Raw genomic sequence first — 13,859 nt, 5'->3', positions numbered from 1 at the left:
CCCCCAAAAAGCCCAGCTGCAAAGGTTATTCTACTCCCCTTAATCTGACTCCCCTTAGAGGAAGAGCTCTTGGAGACACAGCCTTTCAAACTCCTTCCGTGTTATGACTACATTATTCCCTGTCATTTGGGTTACAGAAATGTATTGTGGCAGCCCAGGTTATTGCCTTTAAAGTTCCTGCAGCTATAATCTGTGGAGGGCAGATCAGCGGGCAGGCCTAGGTGAATGGGAAAAAAAGTGAGGAGTAAGATCTACCTTTAACACTGGCACAAGTTGGGAAACCCCAGTTTTTCAGAATCTTGCTTTTTGAAATAAAGGAAATTACAGTTGGGGGGGGTTTCTCTTCCCTAACCCTCCAAAATGGATTAAAATTTCTGGCAATTATGAGCTGTCACACTATTCTGCTTTTGCTCATAAAGAGAACTTGTTCAGGGCCTCCAGCAGGGCTGCTTTCCTAGAACCCAGTGCGAAGAATTCGTAAAACAACTTGAGAAACTTAGATCATAATATATCAGAACGCTACTGGTTTTCTTGAATAGAATTTACTGACCTGGAACAGAACTATCCAAAACTTGATATCCAGAAGTTTATTTTAAAAAATAGAATGGCATCCTGCCAAATCAGTCACATCACATACAGAGCCTGGTGGAGGGAGAGTAATTCTAGTGGGCCACGTTTCGTAACTGCAGTGTATACAGAATATGTATTTATATCAGTAGTTATTTTACATCAGGAATCTTGCTGACAAAAAAACCAATGCTCGTTGCAATAAAACCATCACCTTAAAATATCACCATACATAACTCAAACATTCCTGACAGTTGGTTCTTAGCACGTAAAGTACTTAAACAAATCATATAGTCAACTATTAGGCAAATTTAATGATAGAACACGAGAATTTCTTTAAACACAGTATTTCAAGTTACTCTATTTTTGTCTGGAGTACAGATTTGAAATGGTACAAATTGTACCCAAATACTGAACCATGAATTAAGGAAACAGAATGAAACGTAAAAAACACCAACTCTGTGTTAAGTTTCCATTCACTACTCCCACTCACTCTTACTTGCCTTAGACAGTTTCTGTTGAAGATATTCAGTTAAATGTTCACAGGACAACACGTGAGAAGACCTACTGCCAACAGGGCTTAGACAACAGGGGCCCGGTGGGCTCTGGAGCAGGTCACTTCCTGAGGGAAGCCAGTCCCATTTGCTGTTTTTGCTTCAATCCAGGCCTGTTCAGAAGAAGCACCACTCAGTAGCTACTGACCGTTTAAGTATGGACAAAAGTAAGGTAGAAAAATTGCTTTTCAAGAAAAGGCAAACGGAAGACCAGGCATAGCTCTGGAGCCCATCGGGCACAACACCGGGCATCCCCCCTCCACTAAACGTCTGCCAGCGGCTGGCCTTCCCGACCCTCTCTGGCTTCTGGCTGGAGTCGCCACCGAGCCTGCAGGGAGAACAAACACGTGTGCAAACTGGAGGGTCTCACACAAGGCTTCCGTTCTGCCGGCAGGGGCGGACGTACCAGTGTGGATCATGATCACCACATCAGCCGCGGGGGCGGATTAAGCACTCTTTATTAGAGGCCTGGGGGGTCTCGGAGCAGCACAGAATGAGGCGGCTGACCTCACTGGTGACGACAGGGGCTCCCGTAAACCAGACGACCAGGGAACAGCTGCCCATCCCAAGTCTACGGGAGTCAGATGAACCAGGGTTTGTTAGTCGTGCATACGTACGGCATAGTTTAATGAAATTACCTTTGCTTTGTTGATTGATTAAGTCACACCCCAGAGACCACCATCACTGAAATTCACAACAGCCAGTACCCCACATTAAAGGCTCCAGCATGGCAAGGAGTGAGGGATCCCGAGACAAACTTCAGCCTGGGTCAGCCCTGACACCCCTCACGGGGAGTGCAAGCACGACACTCTGGTTCCCCCTGAAAGGAGACCACTTTGCCCACAAGCACCACCACTCCGTCCCCAGACGGGGAGCCAGGGCCTCTCTCGGCTTTGGCACGCTGCTCCCTGGAAGGGCTTCCGATGGGCAGAGGCAAGAAGGGCGTGGTCCAGAGTGGATTAGCAGCCCCACAGGTGGTCCCACAGACTTCTCTGGGATCCCGCCCAGGCCAGAACACACAGAGGCAGAAGCTCCGGGCCGCTGTCGGCCACAGTCTAAACAGAGCAGCCCAGGCCCCTCCCCTCAGCCCCTGCCTTGAGCTCAAGCCCAGCAGAGAGGAGCTCCGTGGGACGGGAGGAGGGGCTGGCCCAGGCGAGGGCCGTGCTGCTTCCCAAAGGCTCTGGGCCACACCCAACAATGTGTCCAAGCCTGGACTGTGATCCCGCCTGGACTGTGATCCCACCTGGAAGAAGATGGATGGCACTGTTGCCACCGAGGAGCACCTTGGGAAAATCCAGGACGCTTACTCTGAAACTTAAACCAAGAACACGGGAGCCACACCAGTATGCAGGTATATTCTCCTCTTTAGAATCTAGACGGACGCCTTAGTTTTCAAGCACCACAGGAAAACTTTTTTAAAACTTTAACCAATTATTATAGGGTACGTGCTAAGCAGATTTTAAAAGAGACCCACATCTAGAATGGATTAAGCATTTATAACCATCCTCATGAAACATGGTTACCTCTGGTTTTTTCTAGTGAGATCTGAGATTAAACATGGAACTAAATTGTGCTTCACTCACAACACAGAACCATCTAAACTGCATGTACACATACAGGTTTATGCAAAAGCCCTTGATAGAGCTCTACTTAGACTTTCTGATTAGGTACCTAGGGCCAGCAGCCCACCCTGTATGTCCCACCAAGGACAAGAGCAGCAACTTTTCCATTTCACTACAATTAGGGGCAGAAATTATATAATATAAAAGAGAAGCTCTTCTATAAAGTTTAAGGTAGAAGGTAGAAAAATGGAAGACACAAAAAAAATTCCACATTGGTCTTGTACTCCTCAAAACCCTGAGAACTGCAGTCCTCAAACAGCTTCACTTGGATCGAGGTTTGCCAGAACACTTCAATATGCTTCAAACTGGCTCATCATCAACTTCCTGCTGTACTCATAGGCCAAAAAGAGCGCCCCATTGGCAGGGAACGCGCGAATCATGGTAGGTTTCAGTCCAGAATATAAGGCCGTTATTCCTAGAAAACAAAAGGGTGACCAGAGACTGAACTCCTCCTCCTTGGAAATATCCCACGAACCCACACAGCACAGATTTTTACAGTTACAAATCCAGACAATAGCGCTAGAAACCAGCAGTGATGGAACAGGTTTCCCTGGACTACTGGAAGTAGACAGACTAGTAGAAACAAGGGCAAGGGCAGGTATGCAGCAAAGCTGGCGAGTCTCAGGGAACAGTCACGATCCCGTGCCTGTTACCTCCTGGTAAGCGGATCAGGCAGAGCAGGGGGCCTCACGTGGGCAGACAGGTGGCAGCCACAGAGCCACGGACGGCAGCAACTTCGCAGCTTCACCTGGGGGGGCGAGGACCACGAGGCCCTGGGCCAGAACACAGAGCACTGACATTGACATCGAAGACCTGTTTCTAGTATTAGCACTGCCCAAGGCAGTTCTGAAGATCCAGGCAGATAACGGAGGTGTAAGTACTTTGGAAAACTATCAAGTGTAATGCAAAGTTAAAAGGGGTTACTGTTAGTAATATACAAGATGTCTGTGCTCTATTTGGGGTTAAAGCAGCTTCTGCATGCCGTTACTGTGCTCGCTTTCTCTCAAAATCAAGACAGAAAAGTGCACATCCAAGGTTTAAGACGTACAGTGGATGCTGGAAGGACAGGTCTTTATTCACCAGTGGCATAAAATTGGCTTTATACAAACACTACTTCAAACGTCTTTATCCACCTGTATAGCTAAAAACTGATAGCAAATCACCTTCAGAAATTGCTTAGTGCCTTTCTCATTGCAGAAGTCTTATCATTAAGGATGTACATTCTTTTAAATGCCTTACTGATATGCTGTTGGAGCTCATCTCCTGATGATACTGTTTAAAACAAGTGGTGCAGGACTTCCCTGGTGGTCCAGTGGTTAAGACTCCACGCTTCCACTGCAGGGGGAGTGGGCTGGATCCCTGGTTGGGGAAGTTTCACATGCCGCAGAGTGCAGCCAAAAAAAAAAAAAAGTGGTGCTAACTCTGAAACATTTGTCCTCTTAGACAAAACACATACTCTAAAAATTCCCACCAGGCTACTTAGAAACAAAATCCTGGCCCAAAGGTTAGGAATCAGAGCTTTAAACACATTTGAGGGGACTTCCCTGGTGGCGCAGTGGTTAAGAATCTGCCTGCCAATGCAGGGGACACGGGTTCGATCCCTGGTCCAGGAAGATCCCACATGCCGCAGAGCAACTAAACCTGTGCACCACAACTACTGAGCCTGCACTCTAGAGCACACAAGCCACAACTACTGAGCCCGCGAGCCACAACTACTGAAGCCCATGTGCCTAGAGCCCGTGCTTCGAAACAAGAGAAGCCACCTCAATGAGAAGCCCGCGCACCGCAATGAAGAGTAGCCCCCGCTCGCCGCAACTAGAGAAAGCCAGCGCGCAGCAACAAAGACTCAACACAGCAAAAAATAAATAAACATTCTTGAGAATAATGAAGTAAGCTAAAGAAAGGGGTCTGGAAACAAATCCACAAATGTGAATTACATACACTGTTGGCAAAGTGAGGCGGTAGAAGAGAGCGATTACCCATCTGATCAACTTCGACAAGACTAGCAGCCAAATGACCACTCTCTATACGTACCTCCTCTGTTTCAGCAATTGGCAGACTGTTTCAGCAACTGGCAGACTCACCTTCATTTTTCACGATGCTTATAAAAGTTCCAATAAATCCTGCCTGTTTTCCAGACATGGAGAGTACTTGAATTCTGGATTTGATACAATCCACTGGGTAAACAGCAAGCCAGAGGCAGATTCCACCAAATCCACCACTTAACATCAAAGGGACAGGGCCTAGAGAAGAAAATGAGCAAACAGTGTTTTGTCTCAAGAACAGCTGATGTGATATTTCCAGAGGTCAACGTAGTAGTGGCTGCAGGTAGGTGCAAATACAAACACTAAAGCTGAGGAACACAGTTCTCTGGGGCAACTGTCAAACTGTCTAAGAGCACAGGTTCTGTGTGGTAGCCTAGGGCTGTCCCTCAGGACTCCAGGACAAGGGGCAGCCCTAGTGAGGGTCAGATTTAGGCTGGTCTCTGTGGCCCTCCTGCCCCGTCCTCCAGAGGCCTGCCCCCCAAGAACCAGCAGGCCCCCAGCAGCATGCCAACGCCCTACCATGAGGAGTGAGAACAGAGGCCACTGAAACCCAGGCTGCATCTTTTTCAACTTTCTCTTAAGTATTTTAATATATTAATGTCCCACAGCTCTGATTCTTCCTTTGCCATGAAAAAGCAAAGTTATTAAACGTAACAGTTAAGCCTAGGAGCTTGACTATCCCCAGAATAGGTCCAGAACACTGAAGGGAGGTACTTAAGAAAAAAGTAACCACTCATGTGAGCCAAACATTGATACAGTTGTGTCAAGCAGTTAATCAGGATAAACTAGAAAGAAGTACACTTCTCACTGCTCTCAAAACACCATCAAGATTTATTACTAAGTTTAAGTTTATTGCAAGATGATTTATAGGTGATTTCCCCATTTGTTGGTGATATCCTACAGGGAAAGTAATGTCTGTATACTCCCCTAAAATGGACCCAGAGCAAATGAACAAATGTTATTCCAGTAAAAACGTTTTGGTGGCGGGGCGGGGGGGAACCTTCAAGATGGCGGAGGAGTAAGACGCGGAGATCACCTTCCTCCCCACAAATACACCAGAAATACATCTACATGTGGAACACCTCCTACAGAACACCTACTGAACGCTGGCAGAAGACCTCAGACCTCCCAAAAGGCAAGAAACTCCCCACGTACCTGGGTAGGGCAAAAGAAAAAAGAAAAAACAGACACAAAAGAATAGGGACGGGACCTGCACCTCTGGGAGGGAGCCGTGAAGGAGGAAAGGTTTCCACACACTAGGAAGCCCCTTCGCGGTGGGGCTTGGGGTGGGGGGAGCTTCAGAGCCACAGAGGGCGCAGCAACAGGCGTGCAGAGAGCAAAGCGGAGAGATTCCTGCACAGAGGATCGGTGCCGACCAGCACTCACCAGCCCGAGAGGCTTGTCTGCTCACCTGCCGGGGCGGGCGGGGGCTGGGGGCTGGGAGCTGAGGCTCAGGCTTCAGAGGTCAGACCCCAGGGAGAGGACTGGGGTTGGCTGCATGAACACAGCCTGAAGGGGGCTAGTGCACCACAGCTAATCGGGAGGGAGTCCGGGGAAAAGTCTGCACTTTCCAGAGATGCAAGAGACCATTGTTTCGGGGTGCGCGAGGAGAGGGGATCCCATCCCTGTCTGCCCACAGAAGGCAGAGCACTGCCTGAACGAGCTCCAGAGACGGGCACAAGCCGTGGCTATCAGCTCGGACACCAGAGATGGGCATGAAATGCTAACGCTGCTGCTGCAGCCACCAAGAATTGTGTGCAAGTGCAGGTCACTCTCCACACCCACCCCAGGAGCCTGTGCAGCCCACCACTGCCAGGATCCCGTGATCCAGGGACAGCTTCCCCAGGAGAACACACAGCACACCTCAGGCGGCTGCAACGTCACGCTGGCCTCTGCCGCCACAGGCTCACCCCACATTCCAATTATAACTACCGTACCCCTCCCTCCCCCCAGCACGAGTGAGCCAGAGTCCCCTAATCAGCGCTGCTTTAAACCTGTCCTGTCTGGGCGTGAACAGATGCCTGAGGGCAACCTACATACATACGTGGGGCCAAATCCAAAGCTGAACCCAAGGAGCTGTGCGAACAAAGAAGAGAAAGGGAAATCTCTCCCAGCAGCCGCAGGAGCAGTGGATTAAATCTCCACAATCAATTTGAGGTACCCTGCATCTGTGGAATACCTGAATAGACAACGAATCATCCCAAAATTGAGGCAGTGGACTTCGGGAGCAACTGTGGACTTGGGGTTCGCTGTGTGACACTGACTTGTTTCTGATTTTTATTTTAGTATAGTTTGTAGCACTTGTTATCATTGGTGGATTTGTTTATTGGTTTGGTTGCTCTCTTTTTATGACTTTTTAATTTTAACTATTTTATTTTATTTATTATTTTTCCTTCTTTTGTTTTTCCCTCTCTTTTCTTCTGAGCCATGTGACTGACAGGGTCTTGGTGCTCTGGCTGGGTATCAGACCTGAGCCTCTGAGGTGGGAGAGCCGAGTTCAGGACATTGGACCACCAGAGACCTCCCAGCTCCATGTAATATCAATTGGCAAGAGCTCTCCCAGAGATCTCCATCTCAACACTAAGACCCAGCTCCACTCAACGACCAGCAAGCTACAGAGCTGGACACCCTCTGCCAAACAACTAGCAAGACAGGAACACAACCCCACCCATTAGCAGAGAGGCTGCCTAAAATCATAAGTTCAGACACCACAAAACACACCATTGGACACAGCCCTGCCCACCAGAAAGACAAGATCCAGCCCCACCCATCAGAACAGGCACTAGTCCCCTCTATCAGGAAGCCTACACAAGCCACTGAACCAACCTTACCCACTGGGGGCAGACACCAAAAACAACGAGAACTACGAACCTACAGCCTGCAAAAAGGAAACCCCAATCACAGTAAGTTAAATGAAATGAGAAGACAGAGAAATATGCAGCAGATGAAGGAGCAAGGTAAAAACCCACCAGACCAAACAAATGAAGAGGAAATAGGCAGTCTACCTGAAAAAGAATTCGGAGTAATGATAGGAAAGATGATCCAAAATCTTGGAAAGAGAATGGAGAAAATACAAGAAACGCTTAACCGGGACCTAGAAGAACTAAAGAGCAAACAATGATGAACAACACAATAAATGAAAAGAAAAATTCTCTAGAAGGAATCAATAGCAGAATAACTGAGGCAGAACAACGGATAAGTGACCTGGAAGATAAAATAGTGGAAATAACTACTGCAGAGCAGGATAAAGAAAAAAGAATGAAAAGAATTGAGGACAGTCTCAGAAACCTCTGGGAAAACATTAAATGCACCAACATTTGAATTATAAAGGTCCCAGAAGAAGAAGAGAAAAAAAAAGTGTCTGAGAAAATATTTGAAGAGATTATAGTTGAAAACTTCCATAACATGGGAAAGGAGATAGTCAAGTCCAGGAAGCACAGAGAGTCCCATATAGGATAAATCCAAGGAGAAACACTCCTAGACACATATTAATCAAACTATCAAAACTTAAATACAAAGAAAAAATATTAAAAGCAGCAAGGGAAAAGCAACTAATAACATACAAGGAAATCCCCATAAGGTTAACAGCTGATCTCTTAGCAGAAACTCTGCAAGCCAGAAGGGAGTGGCAGGACATATTGAAAGTGATGAAGAAGAAAAACCTGCAACCAAGATTACTCTACCCAGCAAGGATCTCATTCAGATTCGACTGAGAAATTAAAACCTTTACAGACAAGCAAAAGTTAGGAGAATTCAGCACCACCAAACCAGCTCTACAACTAATGCTAAAGGAATTTCTCTAGGCAGGAAACACAAGAGAAGAAAAAAACCTTCAAAAACAAACCCAAAACAATTAAGAAAATGGTAATAGGAACGTATATATCAATAATTACCTTAAATGTAAATGGATTAAATGCTCCAAACAAAAGACACAGACCAGCTGAATAGATACAAAAACAAGACCCGTATATATGCTGTCTACAAGAGAGCCACTTCAGACCTAGGGCCACATACAGACTGAAAGTGAGGGGATGGAAAAAGATATTCCATGCAAATGGAAATCAAAAGAAAGCTGGAGTAGCAATTCTCATATCAGACAAAATAGACTTTAAAATAAAGACTATTAGAAGAGACAAAGAAGGACACTACATAATGATCAAGGGATGAATCCAAGAAGAAGATATAACAATTGTAAAATATTTATGCACCCAACATAGGATCACCTCAATACATAAGGCAAATGCTAACAGCCATAAAAGGGGAAATCGACAGTAACACACTCATAGTAGGGGACTTCAACACCCCACTTTCACCAATGGACAGATCATCCAAAATGAAAATAAATAAGGAAACACAAGCTTTAAGTGACACATTTATAAACAAGAAGGATTTAATTGATATTTATAAGACATTCCATCCAAAAACAATAGAATACACTTTCTTCTCAAGTGCTCATGGAACATTCTCCAGGATAGATCATATCTTGGGTCACAAATCAAGCCTTGGTAAATTTAAGAAAATTGAAATCATATCAAGTATCTTTTCCAACCACAATGCTATGAGACTAGGTATCAATTACAGGAAAAAAACTGTAAAAAATAAAAACACATGGAGAATAAACAATATGCTACTAAATAACCAAGAGATCACTGAAAGAATCAAAGAGGAAATCAAAAACTACCTCGAAGCAAATGACAATGAAAACACAATGACACAAAACCCATGGAATGCAGCAAAGGCAGTTCTAAGAGGGAAGTTTATAGCAATACAATCCTACCTCAAGAAACAAGAAACATCTCAAACAAACAACCTAACCTTACACCTAAAGTAATTAGAGAAAGAGGAACAAAAAAACCCCAAAGTTAGCAGAAGGAAAGAAATCATAAAGATCAGATCAGAAATAAATGAAAAAGAAATAAAGGAAATGATAGCAAAGATCAATAAAACTAAAAGCTGGTTTTCTGAGAAGATAAACAAAATTGATAAACCATTAGCCAGACTCATCAAGAAAAAAGGGGAGAGGACTCAAATCAACAGAATTAGAAATGAAAAAGAAGTAACAACTGACACTGCAGAAATACATAGGATCATGAGAGATCACTACAAGCAACTATATGCCAATAAAATGGACAACCTGGAAGAAATGGACAAGTTCTTAGAAAAGCACAAACTTCCGAGACTGAACCAGGAAGAAACAGAAAATATAAACAGACCAGTCACAAGCAGTGAAGTTGAAACTGTCATTACAAATCTTCCAACAAACAAAAGCCCAGGACTAGGTGGCTTCACAGGCGAATTCTATCAAACATTTAGAGAAGAGCTAACACCTATCCTTCTCAAACTCTTCCAAAATACAGCAGAGTGAGGAACACTCCCAAACTCATTCTATGAGGCCACCATCACCCTGATACCAAAACCAGACAAAGATGTCACAAAAAAAGAAAACTACAGACCAATATCACTGATGAACATAGATGCAAAAATCCTCAACAAAATACTAGCAAACAGAATCCAACAGCACATTAAAAGGATCATACACCATGATCAAGTGGGGTTTATCCCAGGAATGCAAGGATTCTTCAATATATGCAAATCAATCAATGTGATACACCATATCAACAAACTGAAGGATAAAAACCATATGATCATCTCAACAGATGCAGAAAAAGCTTTTGACAAAATTCAACATCCATTTATGATAAAAACTCTCCAGAAAGTAGGCACAGAGGGAACTTTCCTCAACATAATAAAGGCCATATATGACAAACCCACAGCCAACATCATTCTCAGTGGTGAATAACAGAACCCATTTCCACTAAGATCAGGAACAAGACAAGGCTGCCCACTCTCACCACTATTATTCAACATAGTTTTGGAAGTTTTAGTCACAGCAATCAGAGAAGAAAAAGAAAAGGCATCTAAACTGGAAAAGAAGAAGTAAAGCTGTCACTGTTTGCAGATGACATGATACTATACATTGAGAATCCTAAAGATGCTACCAGAAAACTACTAGAGCTAATCAATGAATTTGGTAAAGTAGCAGGATACAAAATTAATGCACAGCAATCTCTTGCATTCCTATACACTAATGATGAAAAATCTGAAAGAGGAATTAAGGAAACACTCCCATTTGCCACTGCAACAAAAAGAATAGAATACCTTGGAATAAACCTACCTAAGAGGACAAAAGACCACTATGCAGAAAACTATAAGACACTGATGAAAGAAATTAAAGAGGATTCAATCAGATGCAGAGATACACCACATTCTTGGGTTGGAAGAATCAACATTGTGAAAATGAGTATACTACCAAAAGCAATCTACAGATTCAATGCAATCCCTATCAAACTACCAATAGCATTTTTCACAGAACTAGAACAAAAAATTTCACAATTTGTATGGAAACACAAAAGACCCCGAATAGCCAAAGCAATCTTGAGAAAGAAAAATGGAGCTGGAGGAATCTGGCTCCCTGACTTCAGACTATACTACAAGGCTACAGTAATTAAGATAGTATGGTACTTACACAAAAACAGAAATAAAGATCAATGGAACAGGGTAGAAAGCCCAGAGATAAACTCACACACATATGGTCACCTTATCTTTGATAAAGGAGGCAAAAATATACAATGGAGAAAAGACAGCCTCTTCAATAAGTGGTGCTGGGAAAACTGGACAGCCACATGTAAAAGAATGAAATTAGAACACTTCCTAATACCATACACAAAAATAAACTCAAAATTGATTTAAGACCTAAATGTAAGGCCAGACACTATCAAACTCTTAGAGGAAAACATAGGCAGAACACTCTATGACATAAATCACAGCAAGATCCTTTTTGACCTACCTCCTAGAGAAATGGAAATAAAAAGAAAAATAAACAAATGGGACCTAATGAAACTAAAAGCTTCTGCAAAGGAAAGGAAACCATAAACAAGATGAAAAGACAACCCTCAGAATGGGAGAAAATATTTGCAAATGAAGCAGTTGACAAAGGATTAATCTCCAAAATATACAAGCAGCTCTTGCAGCTCAATATCAGAAAAACAAACAACCCAATCCAAAAATGGGCAGAAGGCCTAAAAAGACATTTCTCCAAAGAAGATATACAGATTGCCAACAAACACATGAAAGGATGCTCTAACATCACTAATCATTAGAGAAATGCAAATCAAAACTACAATGAGGTATCACCTCACACCAGTCAGAATGGCCATCATCTAAAAATCTACAAACAATAAATGCTGGAGAGGGTGTGGAGAAAAGGAAACCTTTTTGCACTGTTGGTGGGAATGTGAATTGACACAGCCACTATGGAGAACAGTATGGAGGTTCCTTAAAGAACTAAAAATAGAACTACCATATGACCCAGCAATCCCACTACTGGGCATATACCCTGAGAAAACCATAATTCAAAAAGAATCATGTACCACAATGTTCATTGCAGCACTATTTACAATAGCCAGGAGATGGAAGCAACCTAAGTGTCCATCGACAGATGAATGAATAAAGATGTGGCACATATATACAATGGAATATTACTCAGCCATACAAAGAAATGAAATTGAGTTATTTGTAGTGAGGTGGATGGAGTCTGTCATACAGAGTGAAGTAAGTCAGAAAGAGAAAAACAAATACTGTATGCTAACACATATATATATGGAATCTAAAAAAATTAAAATGCTTTGAAGAACTTAGGGCAGGCCAGGAATAAAGATGCAGACGTAGAGAGTGGAGTTAAGGACATGGGGACAGGGAAGGGTAAGCTGGGACGAAGTGAGAGAGTGGCACGGACATATATACACTACCAAATGTAAAATAGATAGCTAGTGGGAAGCAGCCGCATAGCACAGGGAGATCAGCTCGGTGCTTTGTGTCCACCTAGAGGGGTGGGGTAGGGAGGGTGGGAGGGAGACGCAACAGGGAGGGGATATGGGGATGTATGTATATGTATAGCTGATTCACTTTGTTATACAGCAGAAACTAACACACCATTGTAAAGCAATTATACTCCAATAAGATGTTAAAAAAAAAAAAAAAGTTGGGGATGTCCTGCTGAAGCCTCTGCCTTGAGGAAGTTACCACGGCTGGTAACTCGAGGATGGTGCTCGCTGTCCCCTGCTGCACGGTACTCCCCGGCATCCAGAAACTCCCAGTGCCAAGTGGACCCCCCACAAGGGGCGAAGTGCAGAGAAGCCACCGAGACTACACCACTGGGAAGCGGACACCGTCAAATCCACCTGCTGTCCCTGCCAACACACTTACCTAGCTCATCTTTTGATCTCCCCGATGCAAAAAACGATCGGCTCAGCTCATAGCCCCCGAAGAAGAAGAAGTAGCCCGGCACTTCTCGAAGTAAAGTGCTCGAGAGTCCATGGTAGAAGCCCAAGGGGCCGTCCTTGCTAAGGATACTCTTCACGACAGACCAAACTGTGCTGGGGGGACACACGGGTGACAGATAAGAACAGCATTCACACCCAACTAGCAGACCTGATGGAGCTCTAACAAGGAAGTAGCTCATTTTATAAACAGAGGAACCAGAATTCCAGCAATAAAAGGTTTTTGTGGGAAGGAAATATCTCCGAGAAAGACAGGTATACAATTATTTTGTAACAAGTTTTATTACTTGAACTAGTCTGTGTTAAGATATATTATTACAACGAATGCATACATTTCTAGAAATCATTATCAAAGATCTAAAAGAGCCACTACCCATCTTTTCAATAGTAAGTAAGTGAAATTACAATGAGATTGTCCAAACTCAGAGAGAATAAAATGGCACTGTACGTGCCCAGTCCCTTACCTGCCTTGATTCCTATCTCCTCAGCCTTTCTTTTGAGCTTGTGTATTTTGAGGGAATTGGTTCAGGTGTTCAGGGTTTGTTTTGATTTGCATTCATCCAGGGAAGTGAGCAACAAGCCTTAAATGTTACTTAAAGGCAAGACAAAAGAAATTGTAAGAGCTGAGCTACAGCTCCTGTAAGGCTCTTGATGCACCCAGTATTTAGTTCTTAGCGAGGAAGGTGTGTACAGATCAGAGCCTGCAGAAGCCAGAACACGGGCACTTTCTGT

At 43.9% G+C, this 13,859-nt stretch overlaps 1 protein-coding gene across 4 annotated transcripts in view; it reads right to left on the bottom strand.

Annotated features, from left to right (window-relative positions):
• Positions 1 to 572: 572 nt before the first annotated feature.
• Positions 573 to 13,859, bottom strand: part of SLC25A15 (solute carrier family 25 member 15) — a 38,477-nt gene continuing 25,190 nt past the window's right edge. For 3 of the 4 annotated variants that reach the window (XM_081214985.1, XM_081214987.1, XM_081214986.1), the window contains exons 5-7: positions 13,054 to 13,223; positions 4,828 to 4,986; positions 573 to 3,158 (exon numbers count right to left, since the gene is read on the bottom strand). In XM_081214985.1, the coding sequence (XP_081071111.1) occupies positions 3,034 to 3,158; positions 4,828 to 4,986; positions 13,054 to 13,223 (454 nt within the window). In that variant the 3' untranslated portion in view covers positions 573 to 3,033. The remainder of the gene's footprint in view (positions 3,159 to 4,827; positions 4,987 to 13,053; positions 13,224 to 13,859) is intronic. The other variant, XR_014013651.1, reaches the window with a different exon arrangement.

This window comes from Mesoplodon bidens, assembly GCF_964165515.1.
Source record: "Mesoplodon bidens genome assembly, chromosome: 17".
NCBI lineage: Eukaryota > Metazoa > Chordata > Mammalia > Artiodactyla > Ziphiidae > Mesoplodon > Mesoplodon bidens.
The sequence above is the reverse complement of the archived record's forward strand: the minus strand, read 5'-3'. Positions and strand labels throughout refer to the sequence as shown.